The sequence below is a fragment of the Lontra canadensis genome, unplaced genomic scaffold (assembly GCF_010015895.1).
Source record: "Lontra canadensis isolate GAN:19392208 unplaced genomic scaffold, GSC_riverotter_1.0 scaffold1, whole genome shotgun sequence".
Taxonomy (NCBI): Eukaryota; Metazoa; Chordata; class Mammalia; order Carnivora; family Mustelidae; genus Lontra; species Lontra canadensis.
The window spans coordinates 104,206,086-104,229,645 of NW_022630995.1; the positions used below are offsets into that span (position 1 = coordinate 104,206,086).

Consider the following 23,560-nt stretch of genomic DNA (forward strand, 5'->3'; position numbering starts at 1 on the left):
GGCATTCAGTAACCACATTTCTGGCAGTGTACTTGGCTCTGGAGATGAAACAGGGAACCAAATACATAGGATCTCTGCCCAAAATGACCTTGGAGTTTAATGAGAGGCAGATATTAATTTGACAGATATCATACACAGAGATATCAAATTGGAATGTGATCAGCGCTACAAAGAGATACATAGGGAGATGTACAAGTTCAAGAGAGGCTTCACTGAAGAAGAGAAGCTGGAATTAAAATTTGGGAGATGAATTAGAATTAACTAGCGGAAGTCAGTGAGGGGAAAGGAGATTGGGAAAATGTTTCAGTTAGGAAGAAGAGCATATATAAAGGCCCTGTAGTAGGAAATTAGAAACTAAAAGTCCAGGAACTGGAAGCTGACTAGTGTGTCTAGAGTGCAGAGAAAGAGGAATGAGAGTGAGATTAAGCTGGAGAGAAAGAGAGGAGGCAGCGTCTACAGGGCCATATTGTTCATGTAAAAGATTTTCTTTTTTTAAATCCACATAACCTTTGGAATGCACAAAAGGGTTTGAGCAGGAGCATTGCCTGCTGAGACCTTTCTTTTTAAAAGATTCCCTCTGACTATGGACTTTGAGATGAGTAGGTCAGGTGCAAGAACACATGGCGGAGGACCAGTGAGGAGCCCGCTGGGGTTCAGGCAGAGGAAAAGCAGAGGACGAGGTGCTAGAACTGGAGGGATGTGGAAGAAGTGAGTAAAACTGATATGGATTGAATTTGATTGAATATGGATTGAATTTGTCAGGTGAGACAGTAGAAGGTATTAAGGAGACTCATGTTTTTGATGTTTAAACTGGACAATGATGCCTATCCCGAGGCAGAAAGACTGGGAAAACCACATTTGGATTGTATTTTGTAAGTGGATAAGCTAACCTGGGCAAGTGAATATTTATCAGGAAAGGAAGAGAGCCTAAGAAATATTGAAATTGTAACTTTATTTTCTAGATCACAGAAAGAAGAGATTACAAAGGATATTGAGAAGAAAAGGTGAAGGCAGTAGAAGGAAAACCAGAAAGATAGGGCTTTTTTTTTTTTTTTAAGATTTTATTTATTTATTTGACAGACAGATCTCAAGTACGTGGAGAGGCAGGCAGAGAGAGAGAGAGAGAGAGAGAGAGGAGGAAGCAGGCTTCCCGCTAAGCAGAGAGCCCGATGCAGGGCTCGATCCCAGGACCCTGGGACCATGACCTGAGCCAAAGGCAGAGGCTTTAACCCACTGAGCCACCCAAGTGCCCAAGATAGGGCTTCTTGAAAGCTAAGGGGAAAAAAAAAAATCAGGAAAGTGAGTTTGGTCAATGGTATCAGTTGCTGCTGAAAGTCAAGTTAAATTGAACAAGAAAAACATCCACTGGATTTGTTGTGTAGGACTTGAGCACAATTGACATACTATATTTTTTTGTGTGCTGCTACTTAAGGCAATATGGTTGACGGCTAAATGGCTGAGAGCGGTGGGAGGGAGAGAGGCAGGATTCTTAGAAGTTGAATTTTCCTTGTCAAAGATTTCTTTTACTTCATTTCCTGCATCTTGATGCTGTTTACTGTGGAAGCATAGTTTGTGAATGCTAAACACAATTTAGAGTTCCCAGATTACATATTTACTTTATTGCTTTATCTTATTGTTGATACTATAACTATTATTAGGAAAGAGGCCCACAGAATGCATAATGACTTTTTAAAAATGCCAACAAACACATTTTTGCCACAAGGATTTTTCAGTCTTCTAATTTCCAAAGGGTTATTGATGATTTGGGATTCATTCCAGAGGCAGATTCTGTAATTTTCCCTAATTGTCTTGTTATGAATAATAGCAATGGAGGAATATTGTTAACCGTATTTGACTTGTGCTTTGTTTTCTGGATTGTTTAAAAACATTCTTTATGGTTGAAGAAGATCTGAAGCCTCTAAAGAGCTAGATATTAAAACAGAAGGCTGCCCTCGAATGAGGTCATTTACAGGAAGCACTGACGTGGACACACAGACATCCTCTGCAAAGGGCAGTCAAAGCCACCCCAGTGACAAGAGTAGAGGGGAATATAAAAAGCCAAAGAGATACTTAGTTGGAGAGAAATAAAAAATGAAGGGACTATTTATTTCCACTGAGTAAGCAGAAACTATAAATTAAAGTGGCATTAATAAGATACATGCTAAACAACAGTGAAACATAAGCTGAAATGAATGGGGCCAATATGGACTGAGATGGCTTATAGGATAGAGAATTAATGGGAACTAAAACTATGGTTGTGTTCATGGCTAAGTAACTCCATTCAGAAATACTTATTTTTTCCCTGACAATAGCTACTGTAACTGCTGTTAAAGTTAACTAATTTATTTTTTATTTCCTAAATAAGTGGATGTGGATGAAGGGACCAAATGGTATGCTCCTGTTTCACTCAATGATTGGCAAGTGAGCTGAGGATTGTTGTTTAAGTCTGAACTATCCAAATAAGGCATCAGTAACCATTGCTGAATTGTTATCCCAGGTGGAGGCATGGCACAAAATGTCACTGATTTTATCAGTAAAATGCAAGTTTCGATAGATACGCCTTATTTTTACTGATCCATTCTAATTAAGGGCATAAAAATATGAAAAAAGGAACCCAGAAATAAATGCCCCTATGGTACTTCATTTTTTCTTCCCCTCCTCACTTCAAATATTTCATCAGAAATAGGAAACACGTAATAAAAGTGGTGAAAGATACATGAAATTCACATCATTTCCTTCTCTGCAGGGAAAATTGGGAAGAAGTGCTAATACAAGTGAAATAAAGGGTGCATGGAGAACCCTTGCAAGCCAATCCTCTTTGGTCAGAGTGGTCAGAATCCCCAGTTGAAGTATTTATTTTTTGTCATAAAACTGTGGAATATTTGAGTCAGAATTGGCCAACGCAGATCATATATTCTAGCTTCCTCCACTGTACCTATGAGGAAATTCCTTCCATACTAAAGAGAATGAGCGCTCATGAGGAGATTGCTGATTCGGTTTAAGAAACTAACTCCTGCACTTGCACCACCCAGAATGAAACGGTTCTCCTGTGCTATGCAGTCACTTTCCAGGAAAGGGAAAGAAAAGATAACATGCAGCCTTTTTGAAAGAGTGATCATAGATCATAGATCGTAGGCATTTTTTGAGTAGCAAACATTACTGAATATTCAAAAGAAAGGGAAGACTAGAATCTGGAACCCTGTAGCTGTTAAAAGTCTGTAACAAGCAACATGGTGAACATATGGTTCATTCCTGAGGGAGAACATGAAAAATGTATAGCACAAATTCTCCACTTTTCTGGTATCCAGGGCCTCTGAGTGTTCTTCATTTTCATAAATACCAGATTCACTTACTCAATCTGAGGAAAAATTAAAGTGTATTTTAAGAGGACAGTTTTCATTCTCCTTCTTATCATTTATATACCTGAACTATAGTTCACTTACGTTTTCAGTTAGCACTGGAGGACAAAGCAAGCACTTGTGTTTTCCCATTTTGTCTCAGGGTGTCTCATGTGTCAGGAGCCAATTGCAGGAAAGTAACTGGGTATGCGAGGATGAAAAATCCCACAAAGCCCATGCCTTAAAGAAGGGGGAAAGAAGGAAGAGCTTAATATGTGCTAAGAGGGAGCAACCATGGAGGGCTAAACCATAGGACTCAAAGAGAGAATTAAGAAGACACGGAGGGTATGCTGTGGTAAGAGCCGATGTTGGGAGAGATGTGGGACTCTGCAGCCTGATATGCTGTTCAGGGGATTTTGCACCTTATCCAGGGAGTCAGCAGAAGTCTGTAGCAAGGGAGCATCTCAGACGACACTGGCATTATGGTGAAGTATAGATACTAGATGGTTCTGTACCGCTTATCAACAGAAGCTGATGAAAAGAAGAAGAATGGTGTCCACCAGTCTTCCCAAGGAGACAAGGACATTAAAAAAAATTACTGAAAGGCTTTGGGGTGAATCTCCTGAATCACCTGTTAATATCTGAATTTAACCTTGTGAAAAAACTAACTTTTAAGAGTACGATTCACAACTACAAAACTCCTCATGATATGAGAGTTCCTTATGTATCTTCCCTCATCCCAACTGTACTTGGCTTCACACTATATTAAATATATGCAAACAGCAAACCAAAGATTGAATCATATATATAATTTAATAAAAACTGGAAATGATGTGTACCCTAACATGAAAATAAGATTTCAATGAGTGTAAAGCAAACTGTGCAAAAATGATCGATACAGGCAGCGCAAAGGTATCATTGTAGCAACAAGAAATACAACAAAAAAGAATTATTTAGTACCACTTCAAAAACTCTTTTAACAGATAGGATGCTAATGATTTGATCAATAATTGCTATGTTCTTATAGCATTTTGACCTAATTTGTTTTCTTATATTGTATCTAGTTGTTCCTATACAAAGTTAACTTTATGGTTGTCCCCAGATGCTTTTGTAAATAGAATGAAAATCTCAAAGGTTTTAATTATCTCAGTTAAATGGGAGTTACCAGTATATCGAACACTATTACTTGAATTCTAATTATCTTTCCAAGTTGGACTCTGGATTTTTTTTCATTTTTTCATTGAATCTCTCTTAAATTTGTTGTTTTAGGTAATGCTCTGGAAATTGTACGTTTATGAGGCTACATGCTGGGATTTAATATCTATCCAAAAAAGATGAAATGATTTAGGGAGTTAGATAATTAAGGCAAATTAGGTAAACTATTTAAAACCTAATGGACATCATTAAAAATAAACTAAGAAAATCAAAAATCTCATCGTTTCTTTTCTCAAATGCACAGAGTGGTCATTTTGCTATATATCCAACAGCTTTTAAATGATAATATAAAGTTTCTTATTACAAGTTCTAGGATTACTGAAAAATAAAACCCACAGATTTCTCATTAGTATTCCTTTCCTCAAATTCACAGGATGTTCACATTATTATATGCCCAATAGCTTTTAAATGATTACAGGAAGTGTCCTACTACTAATTTTTAAGATTACTTAAGACACATCTGCCATTAAAATTTACAGGAAAACTCAGGATGGCTCTTATGCTATGCCATTTCAACAAAGTAGATCAGATACTGAAGAAATTAAAATCTGGTGGTATATTTTCTTACAAATGCATGATAACTACAGTGAATAAAATTACAATGCATGCTGTTCTTTGACTAGAGATGTTCAGTCAACTATTTGCAAAATATCCAAATTTCCCAATTAAGTGACAGAGTAGCAAGTACATGAAAGAAACAATTACTGTAATGTTCTATGCTGGCACGGAAAAGCAAACCTTTTTGTACATTTTAAAAAATGTAATCTGCTTGGGAACAAAGCCAAACGTCAAAAGGGAAATCCAAATGCCTGCAAAGGGAAGCACAGTATGGGCTGGGCCACCTCATTTGAGGCTAAACAACCCTAACACACATCAAGGAAATGCCCCAGCAGTTCCTTCTTTTTCATCAGGGGTAGAGTCTGCCTTTCACTATCTTTGCAAATTCATAGAAGGGATAACTCATGTGGTCCAAGTGCCGGTGGACTGGAGAACCCCATGCCATTCCTGGTCTAAGATTTGACAGAGGCTGACTGAATGGTAGCCTTTTCCCTCCTTCAGGCCTGTGGTAGTACAGCTCGGTCTGGTCTGAGGTCTCAGTCTCAGAATTTGTTTGATCTAATTTCATGACACGTCCACGTCCCCTGACGACAGTACCAAACTCATAAGCCTATCTACAGTTGTGCAGATTAAACTAAATCTCCTAATGTCTCTTCTTACCATGTTGTGGTCTGCTGTCACCAAGTTAGAGTAATTGTACCTCTCCGTATTCTCTCAGGTTCAAAGTGATTCTCCCCTGAGTAAAAGCCTGAATCAAGCTTTGACTGTCTAGCATCCTTCCTTTTGCTAGGCCACCAGGGACAGGTGAAGAGGAGAACCCTAAGATGTAATCATAACCTTTTCTCACCTCTCTTTTCTGACACTGAGTGTGAAAAGTATTTTCTAGTTATCTGAAAATGATACAAAACAGTTTTTATTCACTCAAAGCTGTAAAACGAACCATGACTTGGCTTAATAAAGCACTCTGAAAAATTGTCTGAGTAATACATTATATTTAATCTTCTTGCATATGAAAGTTTTTTTCTCCACAAAGGTAAAATCCACATAAAAATATGTTTGGGGGTTCTGCTTTACTTCTATGCTAACTGAATACTGATAATGCAATATATCACTTTTATTAATCTTTTCGCAATGAATGGAATTTTTAAAGTGGAAGATAAGGTAGACTTGTCACAATAAAATGAAACAATCTGTATTTCAAGCTAATACTTTTGTTTTTGCTTTGCAATTACAATATGGACATTTTATCAAACGTCCTCAGAGTCACCAGTTTGACAAATGGTACTTTATTTCCTGAACATTCTCTAAGACATTTTTACCTTTGCCATTGTTCTAACAGAAAAATGTGTCACACAAAATAAATAACAAAGCCTCCAATTTCAAACTAGTTTAAACAGATAAGTCTTCGTGACAACCTGTCAGCCATATTATCCAGCCATATTATCATTGATGATTTCGTTATAGAGTGTTTTGTGGTAAATTTGAAGATCTCATTGTTTAGCTACCTCTTTTTCACTTTTAGTCCCTTTTACCATCCCTGTCCATGCCAGAAACCCAAGGCAATTCAGTTATAATCTAATTATCAAGTAGCTTTAAAAAGGTTATAATCTAATTATCAAGTAGCTTTAAAAAGGTTATAATCTAATTATCAAGTAGCTTTAAAAAGAAATGTCATTTATTTAACTCTGAAAATGTGATGGAATAAGCACATAAAGGATAAACATTCCACATTAAACAACTTTCTTTTGAAAGTGGGTCAGGTAACAAAAAAAATAAATAAATAAAATGCAGAAGTCAAACCAATGGTTTAAGAGTAATCAAAATGCAACTGTTGCATTCTCTACTGATGAAGGCATCGGCAGCATCTCCATTTGCCTGTAAGTGCCTCAAACAAGGCCTTTTGAGAAGACTAGAAACTCCTCACCAAGTCCTCTTTGCTGAATAATGCTTTGTCACACTAGAGAAAGAACCTGGGGCTTGCAAATGCCTCTTTGCACACTTCCCTGAAAATCTGAGCAGTTCTGGAATTCCTAATAAATACTATCAATTTAAAGCAATAATTTTCACTTTCGGGTAACAGGAATAAATGAAACAAAGAAAAACACACTGAGCTTGGAAAATAACAATTTTATTACATGAAATATAACAATTGATGAAATTGTTATATGAAATATAACATGAAAATAACATGAAAATAACAATTCCTAGATTAGTGCCCTGGGCTCCCTTTTCGGTAGTACTCTTGGTTTGTCTGACTCCTGAACCTCAATGACCTGACTTTTATATTGCACTGTCCAGGTCTGGATAAAGAGGGTATTTGTTTCTCCAGAGTTCAGCCTAATCCTTCTGTCTTTCTTTATCTGCTCCGTGGCAGCTTTAAAATGAGTCCATCACAAAAGCGATTTTGTAACGGAGAACCTGTCTCCCAGTGACATTCTCTGGAATGACTTTTGAGTTAAGCAAACTAATTCATCTGCATCTCTGCATCACAGAAGTCCATTTCCTCCCTCCCTACTGATGAGTAATTCACTCTTATTCAACCAACATTCAGACTTTATATCAAAGCATTCATTCTGTTATCCAGCATTGGCTCTTTGGCTTGTTACCAACTTTGTGGGAAGATCCACCTACCTGGCACACACTGTTTCCTGGATGTGCCACTCCCAGTAGGTTTTCCATAGGCTTTGCCGTTGTAGAGTATTTCATTTCTGTTGTGGCCTTAATGACTCCATCACAGTAGATGCGGACACTGACAGAGCCAGCAGGAAAATCTTGGAAACGCAAACAAGAGTTAAGAGCTGAGCATGCAATGCATGTACCCTGTTTTTGTATCTTTTAGAGAATATGAAGGAATATTTAAGAATTCATAACAATTTTACTGACTTCTAGCACTAAATGTGTTCTTTTTTATCCTTCGTATCCAAAGAATATAATGTACAGTTTTAGACTTAATTAAATAAAACCTTACAAGATTGGAACATGCTAAAATTATAGTAAAAGCAAAGCCCTAAATCCTTTTTCCCTACTACTAAACCTTCTTTTTTTGGTATAATCTATAATTATCTTTACATAATACTTTAGAATATAGAAGGATACAGTCATTCATTTAAAGTTGTGTATCTGTTAATAACCTTAAGAAAATTCTCATTTATTATAGGCAAGTTTCTCGAAGTTGTATTTGGAAAGAGAAAGAATAGGACTCGATTGAAATTATCAAACTCTTATGAAATTGATTACTGTGAAAAACTTGGGAAGGCGAGGATTAATACCCTGCTATTTAAGCACTATTTATACTATACATTCATCAAAACCACATTTTTTTTAAAGATTTTATTTATTTATTTGAGAGAGAGAGCATGAGAGGGGAGAAGGTCAGAGGGAGAAGCAGACTTCCCGTGGAGCGGGGAGCCCAATGCGGAACTCAATCCCAGGCTCCAGGATCATGACCTGAGCTGAAGGCAGTTGCTTTACCAACTGAGCCACCCAGGCACTCCTCATCAAAATGCTTTTTGAGAACAAGTTTTTCTGATATGATGCCTTGTGAATTCTGCACTAACATAACAACAGAGTTAGAGTTTCCTAAGAATTTCGGGATCGATACGAAGGAATAACAATAAAAAATCATTTCAGCAAGAAAGTTATTTTGTTTTATTGTAACAAAAGTAAACAAAATTAAGCCTTGAAATCCATTTGCTTTAAAAAATTCTGACTCTCTGTCATGGAGATATTTCCCAAATTCTCCTGGAAAACTGTTACCCAGACATCTGGGGGTTGGATTATAAGCCATTTGGTACAAGATCATAAAAACCTATTCTAACCTCAGGCACCTGATGAAGCTTTGAATATTTAAAAGTTTCTAAGGTTTAAGCATTAATTTTACTTTATCTCCTAAAGAGATTAAAGGACCTCTTATAATTTTGCTCAGAGATTTAAAGCTAACAAAAGCAATCTTAAGCTTAAGTAGATCAAGAAGCTGTAATTTTCTCTTTCCATATTTCTTGACTAGACACCTAACCTGTATTATAAAGAATATATATGTATAAAAGTTCTCTCCTCCCAAAATAAGTCCATCCAGAAGATAATGTAAGAGAAAATGCAACAGAGGTACATCTCATCAGTTGAAGCTGCCCACATATAGTAAAGAGAGTTCTGGAGTTACTCTATTCAAAGGAAATAAATTTTGGTAGATTTTAGAAAGATGATTTTTTTTAAAAGATTTTATTTATTTATTTGACAGACAGAGATCACAAGTATGTAGAAAGGAAGGCAGAGAGAGAGGGGGAAGCAGGCTCCCCACTGAGCAGTGAGCCCGATGTGGGGCTCAATCCCAGGACCCTAAGATCACAACCTGGGCCGAAGGCAGGGGCCTTAACCCACTGAGCCACCCAGGCGCCCCTAGAAAGACAATTTTAAGAAGATATCGATTTTGTTTATCAGAAAAGAGATTAGAGTTTGCAATGGGATGATCACCTTCTAAAAGAAAGTTGGGTGATGAATCATGAGAGATATAAGATGAGAATATGTGCTTGGTAGTTCTTTGATACAGGATGCTTAAAATATCCAAATTCTTTAAAATCTAACTTGAAAGCAAATGAACTGATTTTTGATAACTTGTACCATTAGATCTATTGATAATGATGTTGATTTTAGAATAATCTTCCCAAGAGATGTCCTTTGAAGTACTGTCTTTGCTGTATTTCTTATCTGTTGAATGTCGGTTATTAAATCAAGACCTTGGAAGATTCCTTATGGATTCATCTGGCTGGGATGTATTAAATATGTATTGTTAAATATGTATTGTTGAATTGGTCTTTTCATAAACAGCATCCTGTTCCACTTGAGCATTATTTTATTTTGAGTGTGGCCATTAATGTACTTACATTTTATAGCTCTTTAATAAAAATAAAAGCCAATTAATTTAAGGACTCAGAAGAGAAGGAAAGTGAATTCTGCTACTTGTCTAAAGTCAGGAAGTAACATTTAACACTGGAAATACACACAAGTATAAGTTAAGATCACCAAACCAAGCAATGGTATTAGAGTTAGCAATGGAGAGGAAAAAAGGCTTATAGTGTAAGAAGATGGAACTTCTTGCCCACATCAAACACAGATACATAACAAAGAAAACTTATAGAGGAGCAACAGCAAAAAAGAAATTCTACTCAAATTTCAAATCTCAAGGTCCAGGCCATTTAAAATTCTTTGTCAACCTACACTGACTCTGGGATTTAAGTGGTCTGTCCTTCCAGATGAGGGACAACAGACTGAAACAGTTTATGGAAAACATGATCTAAAGTGTTTTTGAATAGTCAGAACTACCTTCATTAATTCTTTAAAAATACGTATTTCACAAATCCAATAACTTAAGAGCTGTTTGCTTTCTGTATTTCTACTTTCTGTGAAGCTGTGTTCATTTATCAACCAACTTAAGCCTTTTATCACATAGTAAACCTTACATGAACCCACCTAATGTTTCCATGGGAACTGAAATCAATATGGTTTTCTTTTGATTAGAATATTATTTTATTATTAAATAAATATTGGTGGCTTCAAAACTTTGGTCATGCCTAAAAGTTGGTAACAATTTAATATATATTAAAACTGCTCTCCTCAATTATGATAGAAAAACTTCTTATCAGTTGTTGTTATTTACCTATGTAGGTTAAGCATAATATTTGGCACACCCTAAATAAAGTATTTTTTGAACTCTTTTAATGAAATATGAAATTATAATTTACATTATCCAGGACAGTTTCTTAATTAACAAGAGATTCTATATCTTTGTGGGTATTTTTACATTTCTTTCAACTTTTAACTGGTTGTCCCCCTGCCGTGCAAAGTATTTTTCTGGCTGAACTATACATACCAGAGGAATACCATCTTCCTTCTGAGTAAACATTAGTTGATATTTCTAGTTTAAAGACTTCACATGTATTTTTATAACTTTTGGCATTAGCAGAGACTACTGCAAGTTCCTGAATAACTTCGAATTCCTTTAGCACAAGGCAGTTCCTGTCAGTAATAAACCTGTGGATACCATTAGAAAGGTGTGTTTTTTAGAAAATGAAGTAACTATAAGTGTATGAATTTATTAATTTGAGAGGAAAAGAAGACAGAATTAGAGGACATTTTGTCAAAAAAATCGGGTTAAGCTATGGAAGTATGTGAGAAGGGAAAGATACCATTTAGAAAAAGGGCATCTTAAGATTTCTTCACTGGTTGGTATAATTGTACTTGAATATAATTTTGATTTTTTTCTGAATTGTTACCAAAATTAGAAAGAAACATACATTTAAAAAGAACATTCATACAGCAAAGAGTTGTGTTGGTTGGTGAAAAATCTGAGAGCTCTGAGCACTGTAAGTAGGTCTCAGAGTATGTGACATGCCTCAGTGTTGAGTATTATTCACACACTTAAAATGACTAAGAAACTCTTCAAAGAAAGGAAGGAATAATAAGAAATAATTGTTTTATTTTACATAATTTAATTAATTAATTAATTAATTATATTATTAGTTGGTTTAAAGAGGTACTATTATCTAAAAGAGAATGTTAGTTGCCTATCCCAAAGTTTATTCTCATTTTAGAAACAGAATCTTGATTTTTAATTAATTAATTATTATTATTATTTTTTTTGCTGGGCACATGACTATCTAACTAAAAAGACTAAATTTTCTGTTCCTCCTTATAGCTAGACATAACTTTGGGATTAAGCTCTGATTAATGGGATACCAGCAGATGTGTCTTGTAGAAACCTTCTCAATTTAGTAAAGCCTTCTTTATCCCAGTGTTGTGTTGATAAACTGACTTTTCAAAAAGAAAATCAAAAAGATGTGATTCATAGTTTTTGCCAATTTCTGTGGAGTATATACTTCCACCATGGCTGATTTCAAGCAACCAAAGACTATGGACTGAATTATGTTCCCTCTACCCCACAATTCCTATGTTGAATCCCTAACCCCCCAAGGTGACTGTATTTAGAGATAAGACCTTTAAAGAGATAATTAAAGTTAAACTGAAGTCAGAAGGTAGAGCCCTTATCTAATAGGACTGGTATCCTTATAAGAAGAGAAAGAGACACCAGAAGTGCCATGCACTGAGAAAAGGCCATATGAAGTCAGAGCAAGAAGGTAGCCATCTATAAGCCAAGGAGAGAGATCTTGCCAAAAAGGTTTTTGCCCCTTCATTTTAGGTTTCCAGTGTCCAGAAATGTGAGGAAAATAAATTTCTGTCCTTTAAGCCACCCAGTCTGTGGAATTTTGTTATGGCAGCCAGAGGAGACTAATACACGAGGTAATGTCACTGAATATGAAGTAGAGAAGAGATGCATAGAATTGACTTTTGCAATCAGAGATGGTGATAGAAAACCACTGCTTTATCAGGCTGCTCAAAATTTGGGAGTGATAGTAAGGGTCTTAGAAGCCATCTTGCTCCATGATGATTATGGCTATATACCCTAGGGACTATGGAATGGTGACTAGAAATAATTCTCCTCTGGGATAATAGTGTGAAGTGTGTGAATAGTGTGAAGTCCTCAATACCAGCCAGATTTAGTACACGAAGCTCTGGCTATTGTACAAGAGAGTATTTACAGAAAGAAAACCACATTTTGAGTAATATGGCTGATTAAATCATGACCCAGATGATCAGAAATCAAATCATATGAGCAATTTTTCTACATCAGAAAGAGACTGGAAAGATGGAGGCCATCTTTTGAACTTGATGTATTCGTAATGGGGAAGGATCCCTAGTATGTTTCCACTTTCATTTTAGATCTTTCCATCTTAACCTGGTATTCAAAGAAGTATAGAAAAAATTTTTTAGAGACTTAAATCTGTATAGACTCTCTCTCTTTTTAAAGATTTTATTTATTTATTTATTTGACAAAGTGAGAGAGAGAGAGAGAGCACAAGCAGAGGAAGCAGCAGAGGAGAGGGAGAAGCAGGCTCTCCACTGAATAGGGAGCCCAATGTGGGGCTTAATCCCAGGACCCCAGGATCATGATCTGAGTCAAAGGCAGACACCTAATTGACTGAGCCACTCAGGTGCCCCGGTATAGACTTTTATTAGATAATGTGGGGTATTAATCAAGATCTTTCCTGCCCCTAGAAATCACCAATGAGTTCAGGGATTATATATGAGATAACATAGAATTAGGAGCTTTCTTGAACATGAATCTCCAAAGGTGAAGGGGGATGAACAAATTTGGTGGCTTTCATATCAAGAGATATAAACAGAGGACTGAGAGAAGACAGGATGCAATATAAGGAGTACAATACTTAGAAAGATGATCCCCATAAATTTTTATTTTTATTTTTTTAAAAGATTTCATTTATTTATTTGACAGACAGAACTCACAAATAGGCAGAGAGGCAGGCAGAGAGAGAGGAGGAGGCAGGCTCCCCGAGGAGCAGAGAGCCTCGATCCCAGAACCCTGGGATCATGACCCGAGCTGAAGGCAGAGGCTTAACCCACTGAGCCACCCAGGCGCCCCCTCCATAAATTTTTAAATGGTTTATCATACCCTATCCAGAAGCTGAGGGTGAGGTATTCCAGAAAAGCCACTCCTTATGTTTAAAGGAATTACTAGAGGGAAAGATTAACCCTTTATTCTTCAGCTGGATATTTAAAGGGTTGTCTTGTATCTTATCTCTCTTATTTCCAAATGTCTATAAGTATTTAAAATGTAATTAGAGAAGTTGTTTTATCAACAAGGAAGTTGAGGCACTATTGGGACTTTTCTAAAGTTACCCAGTAAATGGCACAAAACAGAATAAAAACAGCTCTTTTGGCTACTAGTTAATTGTTTCCTTGGCTACACTAAAGATTCTGGACAAATCACTAGCCTTTAAAGAGCATGCTGGATACTCTCTTATTCCACAACTTGTGTAGAGAAAAAAGAACTCTGTTACACTGTGCTGTTCAGTGCTGTTCAAGGAACTTTCTGAGAGGATGGATATGTTCTAATGAAGCACTTAAAATATGGTTAGGCAACTGAGAGAATTCATTTTAAATTGCATTTAATTATAATAAAGTTTAAATAACTAGTGGTGGCTAGTGGCCACATTGGTCAGTGTACCTACAAAGCATAGTTCTCCACCTATGATTTGTGACCCACTAACACATCATGGTTACAGCTGAGTTGGTTTTGACTGGCAATGAAAAGAAATAGTTTCTATCTCTCTATTTATATTACCCATATGTTTTTGCATGTTTTTCACTTTTCCATTATAGTCCTTAACACATTAATAATAGTTATTTAAAATTCCCTGTAAGATAATTCCAACATCTGTGTCGCATCTAAGTCTGGCCTGGTATTTGCTTTTTTCTTTAGACTGTGTTTTTTCTTGCTTTTTGGCGTGTCTTATAATTTCTTGTTGCAAACCAGACATGCTGTGTCAGGTAGAAAAACTGAAGTAAGTAGGCATGTAGTGAGAGAATTAACAGTGATCTGGCTGAGAGAGGGGCCATATTTCATGTTTGCTACAGCTGTGGATCCCAGAGGCTTCAAATTCCTCTATTATCCTTGTTTTTGTCTTTCCTTTTGACCTTGGGCTTCCCTAACTACTCCTCCTCAGAAAGATTCTGCAGCTTGCAGTATTTCCAGCTGTAACCTTCTGCCATTATACTGAGACCTTTTTGTGGTGGTAGTCAGGTTGCGGTGGGGGGAAGCATTCTAATCATTTCTTGTCATTAAATCTTGGTCTTCAAGTGGGCTGGTATCTTTAGGCTGTCACCTTCACAAGTGTTTGTCCTGTGGCATGAATTTCTTTCCCCACCCCAAGTGAGACAGAAAAGCTAGAGGGGGCTACAACAGGATAGATATCCTTCCCCAGGGGGGATAAGGCATTGGTAAAGTAGTTTCCCTGAAGAGTTGGCTGTTGCTATGGAGATTATACAGGGAGTATTTCACCATGATTATTTTTCCTCTATCCTTGGCAGAGCCTCTAGAAGATCTTCCTTAGAGCTTCACTATGTGAACCTGGTAAGATTCCTGGAGGTGACTCCCTCAAAATTAGGGATGTTCTCAGGAATTTCTTACTCTTGAGCTAGTTCACACTCTACCCTTAGTAATTGATCAAAATTACCATTTAAGTGTGCCTACCACTTTATGGCACCAGTGACTTCTTCTCCAGCCAAGCAGATCTTAGATGTCACTCTTCTGATTTACTTTCCTTTCAAGATTCTGGGATGGTGGTTTGCCCAAAACCTTAGTTCTCTGAGGAGCTCAGGATAAGTCACTGATTTTCAGTTTGTTTAGCTTTTTCTTGTTGTAGGAATAGGAGTGACAACTTCCAAGTTCTTTACTTATCAAGGCTAAAACTGTTACTCTCATCACAACTTTTTAAACCTTCGCTTTAACTATATTTCTGAGTATGTACTGAGTTATAATGTAAAATGTAGCTCTTGCTAAGGTTACAAAAATGTTAAGAAACAGTAGTATGAGGCAGAAAAAATAAGACTCTGGGGCCACTTCTGTGGAGGCATGTCCCACACACTTTCATGGAACCATCCTATATATTCCAACACCTGGTAAGAAAATTTCTCATTAATTTCCAGAACATATTAACTGAAAATAAGAGTAGGAAAGGTTAAATAACATAACTGGTAAATAGTGGTTCATTTATTTTTTACTACAAATGTGCTGTGCAATCACATAGCATATGGCTTGGCATATCTTGAAAGATACAGACTATTAATTTTCTGCTTTTCTGAAAAACATTTGAATTTTGACATAATTTGTTCTTTGTATTGCTTTTAGCTACTGGTAAGCTGAACATATAATCTTAATGTGAATAATTTTACTTGACACTTTGATTTGCTATTTGGGAAATATTATCTAAGTACTTCTTAATTTGCAATATTGATTTTGCTGTAGCAATTTTAGTCTAACTAGATTTAGTTTAAACTTGAAAACTAATTAGTTAGAAATTAATGTTCATTAAATCATTTTTAAATGTGGCATAAGTAAATAAGGGGCTTTGGGAAGAAAAAGAAAAGAGACAAAGTTCTTTCTCATCTCACTTCTGCATATCCTTGCCCATAACAGGGAACAGTGTCTGAAATGTTTGTAAGTGCCTGGTATACAGTCCTTCCCTTTCTATAATTCAACTCTGACCTAACCTGTGCAAGGAAAACCATAGAGGAGATGCATGCTTTTCATAACACAATAGAAATGCTTATAAATGTTCTGTAAATGGTCTTCATAATAGCTAACTTCCAAAAGAAAAAAAAAAGTTCAGGATGAATTTCACATCATATTTAATTTTAAATGCTTTTTTTTTTTTAAAGATTTTATTTATTTATTTGACAGAGATTACAAGTAGACAGGCAGGCAGAGAGAGAGGAAGGGAAACAGGCTCCCTGCTGAGCAGAGAGCCGGATGAGGGGCTTGATCCCAGGAACCCGGGATCATGACCTGAGCTGAAGGCAGAGGCTTTAACCCACTGAGCCACCCAGGTGCCCCAATTTTAAATGTTTTTATTACATGTATAGATTCATAATAAGATTGTGTACTTTTGGTTGCCTGGGTGGCTCAGTCGTTAAGCATCTGCCTTCAGCTCAGGTCATGAACCCAGGGTCTTGGACTTGAGTCCTGAATTGGGCTCCCTGCTCAGTGGGGAGACTGCTTCTCTCTTTTCACTCCCCCTGCTTATATTCCCTCTCTCGCTGTCTCTCTTAAATAAATAAATAAATAAATAAATAAAATCTTAAAAAAAAAAAAAAGATTGTGTACTTTTTTTGGTAAAAAATTTTTACAAATTTCACATTTAAGAAGTATCACAAGGTAATTTTATTCTCTGATTGTTAAATGATATAATAAATTCAAAAACCAAGTAGTCCTACATTTATATCAAAACATTCAGAAATTAACATAGTAGACTGTGATTTTAGTACAATTATTATGGCAGGTGTGGCTATTCTATCTGGAATTTTAAATCTGCTACATTATCATGCTACAAGCAAAGGGGGATAATAAAATGGTTAACCTCATAAGTTAAATAAGGAAATGAAGGAAGATTATATATAGAAATGGTACCATGATGATAAATAGTGAAAAAGAATTATGCTTTCCAAAGCATCCAAATTCACGAGCTTGGCAAAAGAAAAAAAAAAAAGACAAAAGAAAAAAAAGGAAAGGATAACATTCATGATTGAAAATCCAAATGTTCATTAATCCTATTAGAATAAAGCATATAGTTTTAGTTCCATATTTAATCACTGATGTATATTAACGGGCTCTCTACTGACATATTTAAAACGATGTGCTATTGCAGGCAGTCATTTCACCACATGGTCCACAAGCTAATTTCTCATAATTTACACATTCATACTTTTGGGAATCCAGATTACTAATAACCACCTTGGGTATGTGAAAGCTACACACAGGAAGCACCTGCAGAGCAATCTTAGTTCTGTAAGGAAGTGAAACCATTTATCTTAAATTTATTGAAAGAAACTCAGGATGATGTTTTATATTTATTAATGCATAAAAAAGTTTCTTACCTAAAGCTTTCATACACCAGATTGTCTTATTCCAACGGGTTGGCTGTGTCCTAATGCGTTTACTATTTGTTGTAAATTCAACCTCCACAGTATCACCAATGACTTCATCTCTCAAAATAATAAATATTTCACCAGGATTCTGTAAGATAAAAAATATTACCCAATTAGGGTCTTAAAAAGGTTTATATTAACCAAAAGAACACATTATATTTATTAATGACAGAATCTGTGCATAATTGTCTTCCACCATGTCCATATTTTCAATTATATTCAGAAATAAAATATGTAAATGTGATTCTCACTACATTTTAACTTTATCAACTTGGTATCTATTTTGTCTTCATTCCCATCTTTGGCAACTGAAAAAACAGTGAGGACACAGTTACTCTCTTTTTGTCTCGAGTCTTCCCTGTTCTTTAGGCTCCCTCTCTCAGGGTAATAAGCATCACTTCACAGACCTCCAGGGAACAGTAATCTACAACCAAATCCTTTTTTTCCTAAAATCGTTTTTCCTTCACTCTTCTAGAACTTGGTACATTTATCCATAAATGAGAGGGTTGAATAAGTTTAGCTCTAGGATCTCTTAATACTTTATTTTATTTATTTATTTTTTTTAGATTTTATTTATTTATTTGTCAGAGAGAGAGTACAAGCAGGGAGAGTGGCAGGCAGAGGCAGAGAGAGAAGCAGGCTTCCTGCTGGACAAGGAGCCAGATGCGGGACTCGATCCCAGGACCCTGGGATCATGACCTGAGCTGAAGGCAGCGGCCCAACCAACTGAGCCACCCAGGCGTCCCCATCTCTTAATATTTTAGATATGAGTTTTAATGTCCCATATTTTAAACATCCAAAAGTTTTAAATTTTACCTAACAGAGGTTCTCTGGTTACTCTTTATTTGTGATGAGTATCTGTGAGAGTTACTGAGTTGATAAAGGTTATAAATCTAAAAGTATCAAGATTTTATTGAGGTCAAAAAGCTAAATCTCTGTAGATAAGGCAAAAAAGTTTTTTGAAAACTCTTTTGGAAAAAAATCCAGAAAAAATAATTAGGGATAAAAAGATTGACATTAATACAGAGAAAAAGAAGGAATAAATATTTGTTAAGCATCTGTGTTATACTAGGAATTATGTGAAGCACTTTTAATAGAAGGATATTTCCTTTAATCCTAATCAAAATATACACAGACAGAAACAAAAATGGAAAGCTATTAGTTTTCTCTTTTAAGAATAGGGTAGCTAATACAGAGAGTTACATTCCGAGGATTAATCAGAACTATCTATATCAAAATCTATACTCTACATTGTGCTGTTTAACCCTTCAAAATGACCAAAATGAAAATACCATTTTTATGTTTATCTCCGATATCACCCCCAAAGTCAAACTAAATTTCAGTCTCTCACAAAATAAACAGAAACCTCATTTATATACTCTTACAAAACTGTGTTTACCCAAGAGTCATTAACTTCAAAGTTCTCTTATTTAAAAGTTATGTCTCTAAGCATAAATCACCTACAGATAAAACTTATATCTTTAATGCTCTGTACCAAAGGGTCTCTATGAATACGTTTATGTCACAGAACTGGTTCAGCTGACACACTTCCACTTCAGGAATTTTTCCACCAGAGTCTAGTGCTCCTAAATATTTGCCTGAAGGATATTTTAAACTAAATTTCTCCTCATCAATTACATTGCAAATGGAGGAAAGATGCCACTATTCCAGCTAACACACATTCCCACGTGTCAAGAATGTCTCCCTGCTTCTTTCCCTATGCCTCACCAAGACACTGCTTCATGTGACCCCTGAGGTCAGGAATATGAGCCCCTCTTGTTCCTCACATTTGATACCTCCTCTTCACAGGACCTCATGTTTAGCTCAGTTTTTTTAGTTCCTTTGTTGCTCACATCTGTCACCTTATTCCAAGTCTTTAATAACTTCCTATTGACTCTGGCCCAGATCCCCAAGATCCTCTGCTTCAAAGTTCTTCAGAGCTCTCTTTCATAGGTACGCCATGTCTTGTTTAACTTTGACCCCTCCCCTCTCAAACTTAGTAAGCCTAAGCAACCTCTCTCAATGTTTTATTCACCTAGCTAACTCATTCTCATTCAGGAAGGCTCACACAGGCTGCTTCTTATGCATCAGATTCCCGCCCTAATAAAGGGCAGGACTCCACCTTTCAACCATTTCCAAAGGACAGTTTTAAACAAAAGACAAGCATACTGACCACCCCAAATGAGGCACTGACATCTGCATTTGTACCCAGGGCCAGCTTCATGGGTGTATGACCTGTGCAGTTACACAGGCCCTCTACATCGAAGGCCCCGCACTTGGTTTAATGTTCTGCTGTCACTGCCTTAAAGTGCTTATTAATTTGAACAAGGGCCTCTACATTTTCATTTTGCACCAGGTCTATATGTACATAATGTTGGCATGCCATTTATTTCCTACTCTCCCTCCGTCTCTCTACACTTCTCCTCTCTGTCAAGGTCTGACTCGGGTTTCATAAACTCCGTAAATTCTCCCTAAACTTCAGCACATAATAACTTTCAAAGGAATTGTGGAACATTTCACACCCATACTCCTCTTTCCTAAGTCATGCCCTCTGCTCTTAATTAGTTATTTGTGTCTTTGTCTTGGCTTCCCAGCTAGATTTTCAAATCCTGAAGTATTTTTTAATTTTTTTTTTCATATCTTTGTGGCATCTTGCAAGAATTATGTACATAGGAGACAATCTGTACATATTTTTACAATTTAGATGGAATAAGCCTGTTAAAACATGACATTTTAAAACTCAACATGCCCAACTCTACTCCTTACACTCCTCAGGACTCACAGCTTCATCTGTTTCCTGCATCTCCACAGAGGAAGTAGCCTGCTCTAGGAAGGAAGACCTGCATTATCCAGCCTTTCCTTAACTATTATGAACACGTTAATTAAAAATATAATTGTGGGGCGCCTGGGTGGCTCAGTGGGCTAAAGCCTCTGCCTTCAGCTCAGGTCATGATCCCAGGGTCCTGGGATCGAGCCCCACATCGGGCTCTCTGCTCAGCAGGGAGCCTGCTTCCTCCTCTCTCTGACTGCCTCTCTACCTACTTGTAATCTCTGTCTGTCAAATAAATAAATAAAATCTTTAAAAAAAATAATTGTGTGGGTATATTTAATTCAATAGAGAAAGTACTGGACACTCAAATAATCATAAATTTGGTTTTATCAGTTATGAAGCTGCTATTAGGGAACAGGGAGGGAACTTCTCTAAGAGGCAGGTCCAGATCCAAGGAATTTTATAGCAAGAGGCAGATTAACTCCCTCTTAGTCAGAGAGAATGAAAGTCATGTCACTATATAGAACTCCTACCCAGCTCAGTGCTAGCATGATGTCAACACAAAACTGTAAGGGAACTCACTAGATTTCGAAGGTGCTGGGTGTAGAAGAGGCATGTATCATCTAAGACCTGATGACTGGCAAAGTTAGTATGCTAAATGTCTAGATTTTGTAAGACATGGCTAAGTCTCAAGTCTCACTTATGGGGAGGCAAGGTCCTGTTCTTCAGTGATCTTTACTCACCCATTAATTGGAATAGGCCTCAGAAATGAGTAAGCTCATGGGTTTTGCTTTCAGACAGCTGACACAGACTGAAAGTTATCCTGGCAAATCTGAAAAATGATTTTCACTCATTTGGATACAAATGATTTTTCCTTTGGTACTTAGCCATTGTTATATGGACTCGGAGTGCACTAAGATCTAGGTTCTGGGAACACAAGATTTTGACTGGGATAACTATTTTTCATCCAGGGATCAGTTTATTTTGACTTTTTTAGTGCATGTGGCTGACACTAAAATAATCTTGAATGACCTTCCAACTCTTAAAAACTGGGGTACTTAAGAGAGATGTGAAATTGAAATAATTTAACTTACAAGGGTCTGAAAGAATTATATCCATGTCAATAGAAGACAGCCCATGATTCTGCTATTAAAAGAATCCTGATCCTACCCAACCATCTGAGTGAGCTGTCTCAGCCTGAAGCATAGTGGGGTTTAATTTTTACACTTCAATTTCTTGGCAAATTTAATGTTGGGGGACGGTTTTACATTCTTCCAAATTTACTGTTGTAGGTTTTGTTCAGAGCAGCTATGCAGACTCATTGCAGAGTTCTTGGTGAGTAATGTTTAGTTCCAGAGGGATTCCCCCCCTTTTTTTTGGTTGATTTTACGTATTTGAGAATAATTCTCATTTCCTGTTGATTACAGTTTTTTCTATTTATTTCTGTCTCTTCCATTGTTTCTGACTCAATAGGAGCCACCAGTTCTGATTGCTTACCCTGCCCTCCCTCACATTTTCCAGGCCTGTAAGTTGTAATTTTCCTCAGCCTGTTCACCTGTGTTAGTTCCCGGAAACCAGACCAGTTTAGTTTCTTAGAGTCCCTAAGGTAGCATCGAAGAAGTTCTTCTCTCTCCGGAATTGAGCATTATTAAGCATAATAGCTTAAAACAATGATTCTTCTGCTTAAGCATGGGGTCTGGGGATGAAGGAAATAAACCTTGCCCAACTGCACAGGACTCCTGGTTCCAGCAAAATCAGGAGAGTGTCTTCCCAAAAACACCTCCGAGACAAATGCAGCCCCTGTCACCTGTGGCATAAATCCACTGGGTTCTCCCAGAAGGACCTATTCATGCAACCTCCAAGGCTCTCCTGTATCTTTGGCTTGTTCTATTGAAGAACACCACAGAATCATACTGATACTAAAGATCAGTGTCTTTCTATTGTCTGGAGATTATGCAGACCCAGTTTCAGGTCAAGTTCTACCAGTATGTTTATTTTAGTAGTTCATTCCAGTGAAGACTTAGGAGGAAGACATGCATTCATATAGTCCTTCTCAGAAATCCACACTCCATCCCCTGCTGCATTACCCTTTTATTCCTGAAAGGACCATCTCTTCTAGATCTTATATTTCCACTTAATAATGTAGGCCTTTAATACATGTTTAAGAGTTGAAAAATCGGTGATCCTAGAATATGAGTATTTTTCAATTCTATTCAAGAATGTGTTTCCATTATAAAAATAAAATCCTTGATCTGGTTAATATGAATCCAACTTTTTAAAAAAGTGGCTTGATACATATATATAGCAATTTATATCTTTTGGCAACATGTCAAATAACACCTGATAAAATTAGCCTTTCATATATTCTCCAATATTAAATTATTTGACAAATATTTATCAAATGTCTACTAGTTACCAGATACTGATCTGGATTCTGAGGACATAGACATGAACAAAGTAAAAAAAGTGTCCAGCTATGTTAGAGCTTACATTCTAGTGAAATGCAATATTTATGAAAACAATAGAGTCAGCCACTTAAATAACAAGGTATCTTACTCACCTCACATGGAATTTCAGCAGGAAGCACCATTGCCAGGGGTATGGTGTCTCTTGAAGCTTTTGATAATTCTTCAATTTCCTTTCTCTTACTTATTTCCCCCAAATGTTCCACTTCTGGGTTTGTTGGAATGTTGACCTCAAGGTAGTCTTCAGAATCTAGAGAAAAATTCATGAATTCATGATTATATATATCATGATTACATATATCATTATATATATCATGATTATAACATAGCTAAGGTTATATTATTTTCACCATTGTTATAAAAACTGCTAAATAATTAATATAAAATATAGGACAACAGAACTGAGTTTAAGATACTGAATGTTAATAATTAAAATAATGCTTCACAATTTAGCTAGTATTATAACCTTAGTGAGTAAACTATACCAACTATATATATTCACTTAGTGGTTTAAGGTTTTCGCCCAAAAAATCTAACCGCCATTTAATATTTTTTCTTAATATTAAATTAGCAAACCTGAAAAAATGAAACTCTTTCTTTTCCATTACTGTAATTAAGAAAATTTATTTTATTTTAAATCAGAATAATTATTTACT

The 23,560-nt window shown here is 36.3% G+C and overlaps 1 protein-coding gene across 2 annotated transcripts in view; it reads right to left on the minus strand.

Annotated features, from left to right (window-relative positions):
• Positions 1-23,560, minus strand: part of BANK1 (B cell scaffold protein with ankyrin repeats 1) — a 305,074-nt gene that overhangs the window by 198,921 nt on the left and 82,593 nt on the right. For both annotated transcript variants that reach the window (XM_032860894.1, XM_032860891.1), the window contains exons 3-5: positions 23,000-23,154; positions 17,619-17,757; positions 7,743-7,882 (exon numbers count right to left, since the gene is read on the minus strand). In XM_032860894.1, the coding sequence (XP_032716785.1) occupies positions 7,743-7,882; positions 17,619-17,757; positions 23,000-23,154 (434 nt within the window). The remainder of the gene's footprint in view (positions 1-7,742; positions 7,883-17,618; positions 17,758-22,999; positions 23,155-23,560) is intronic.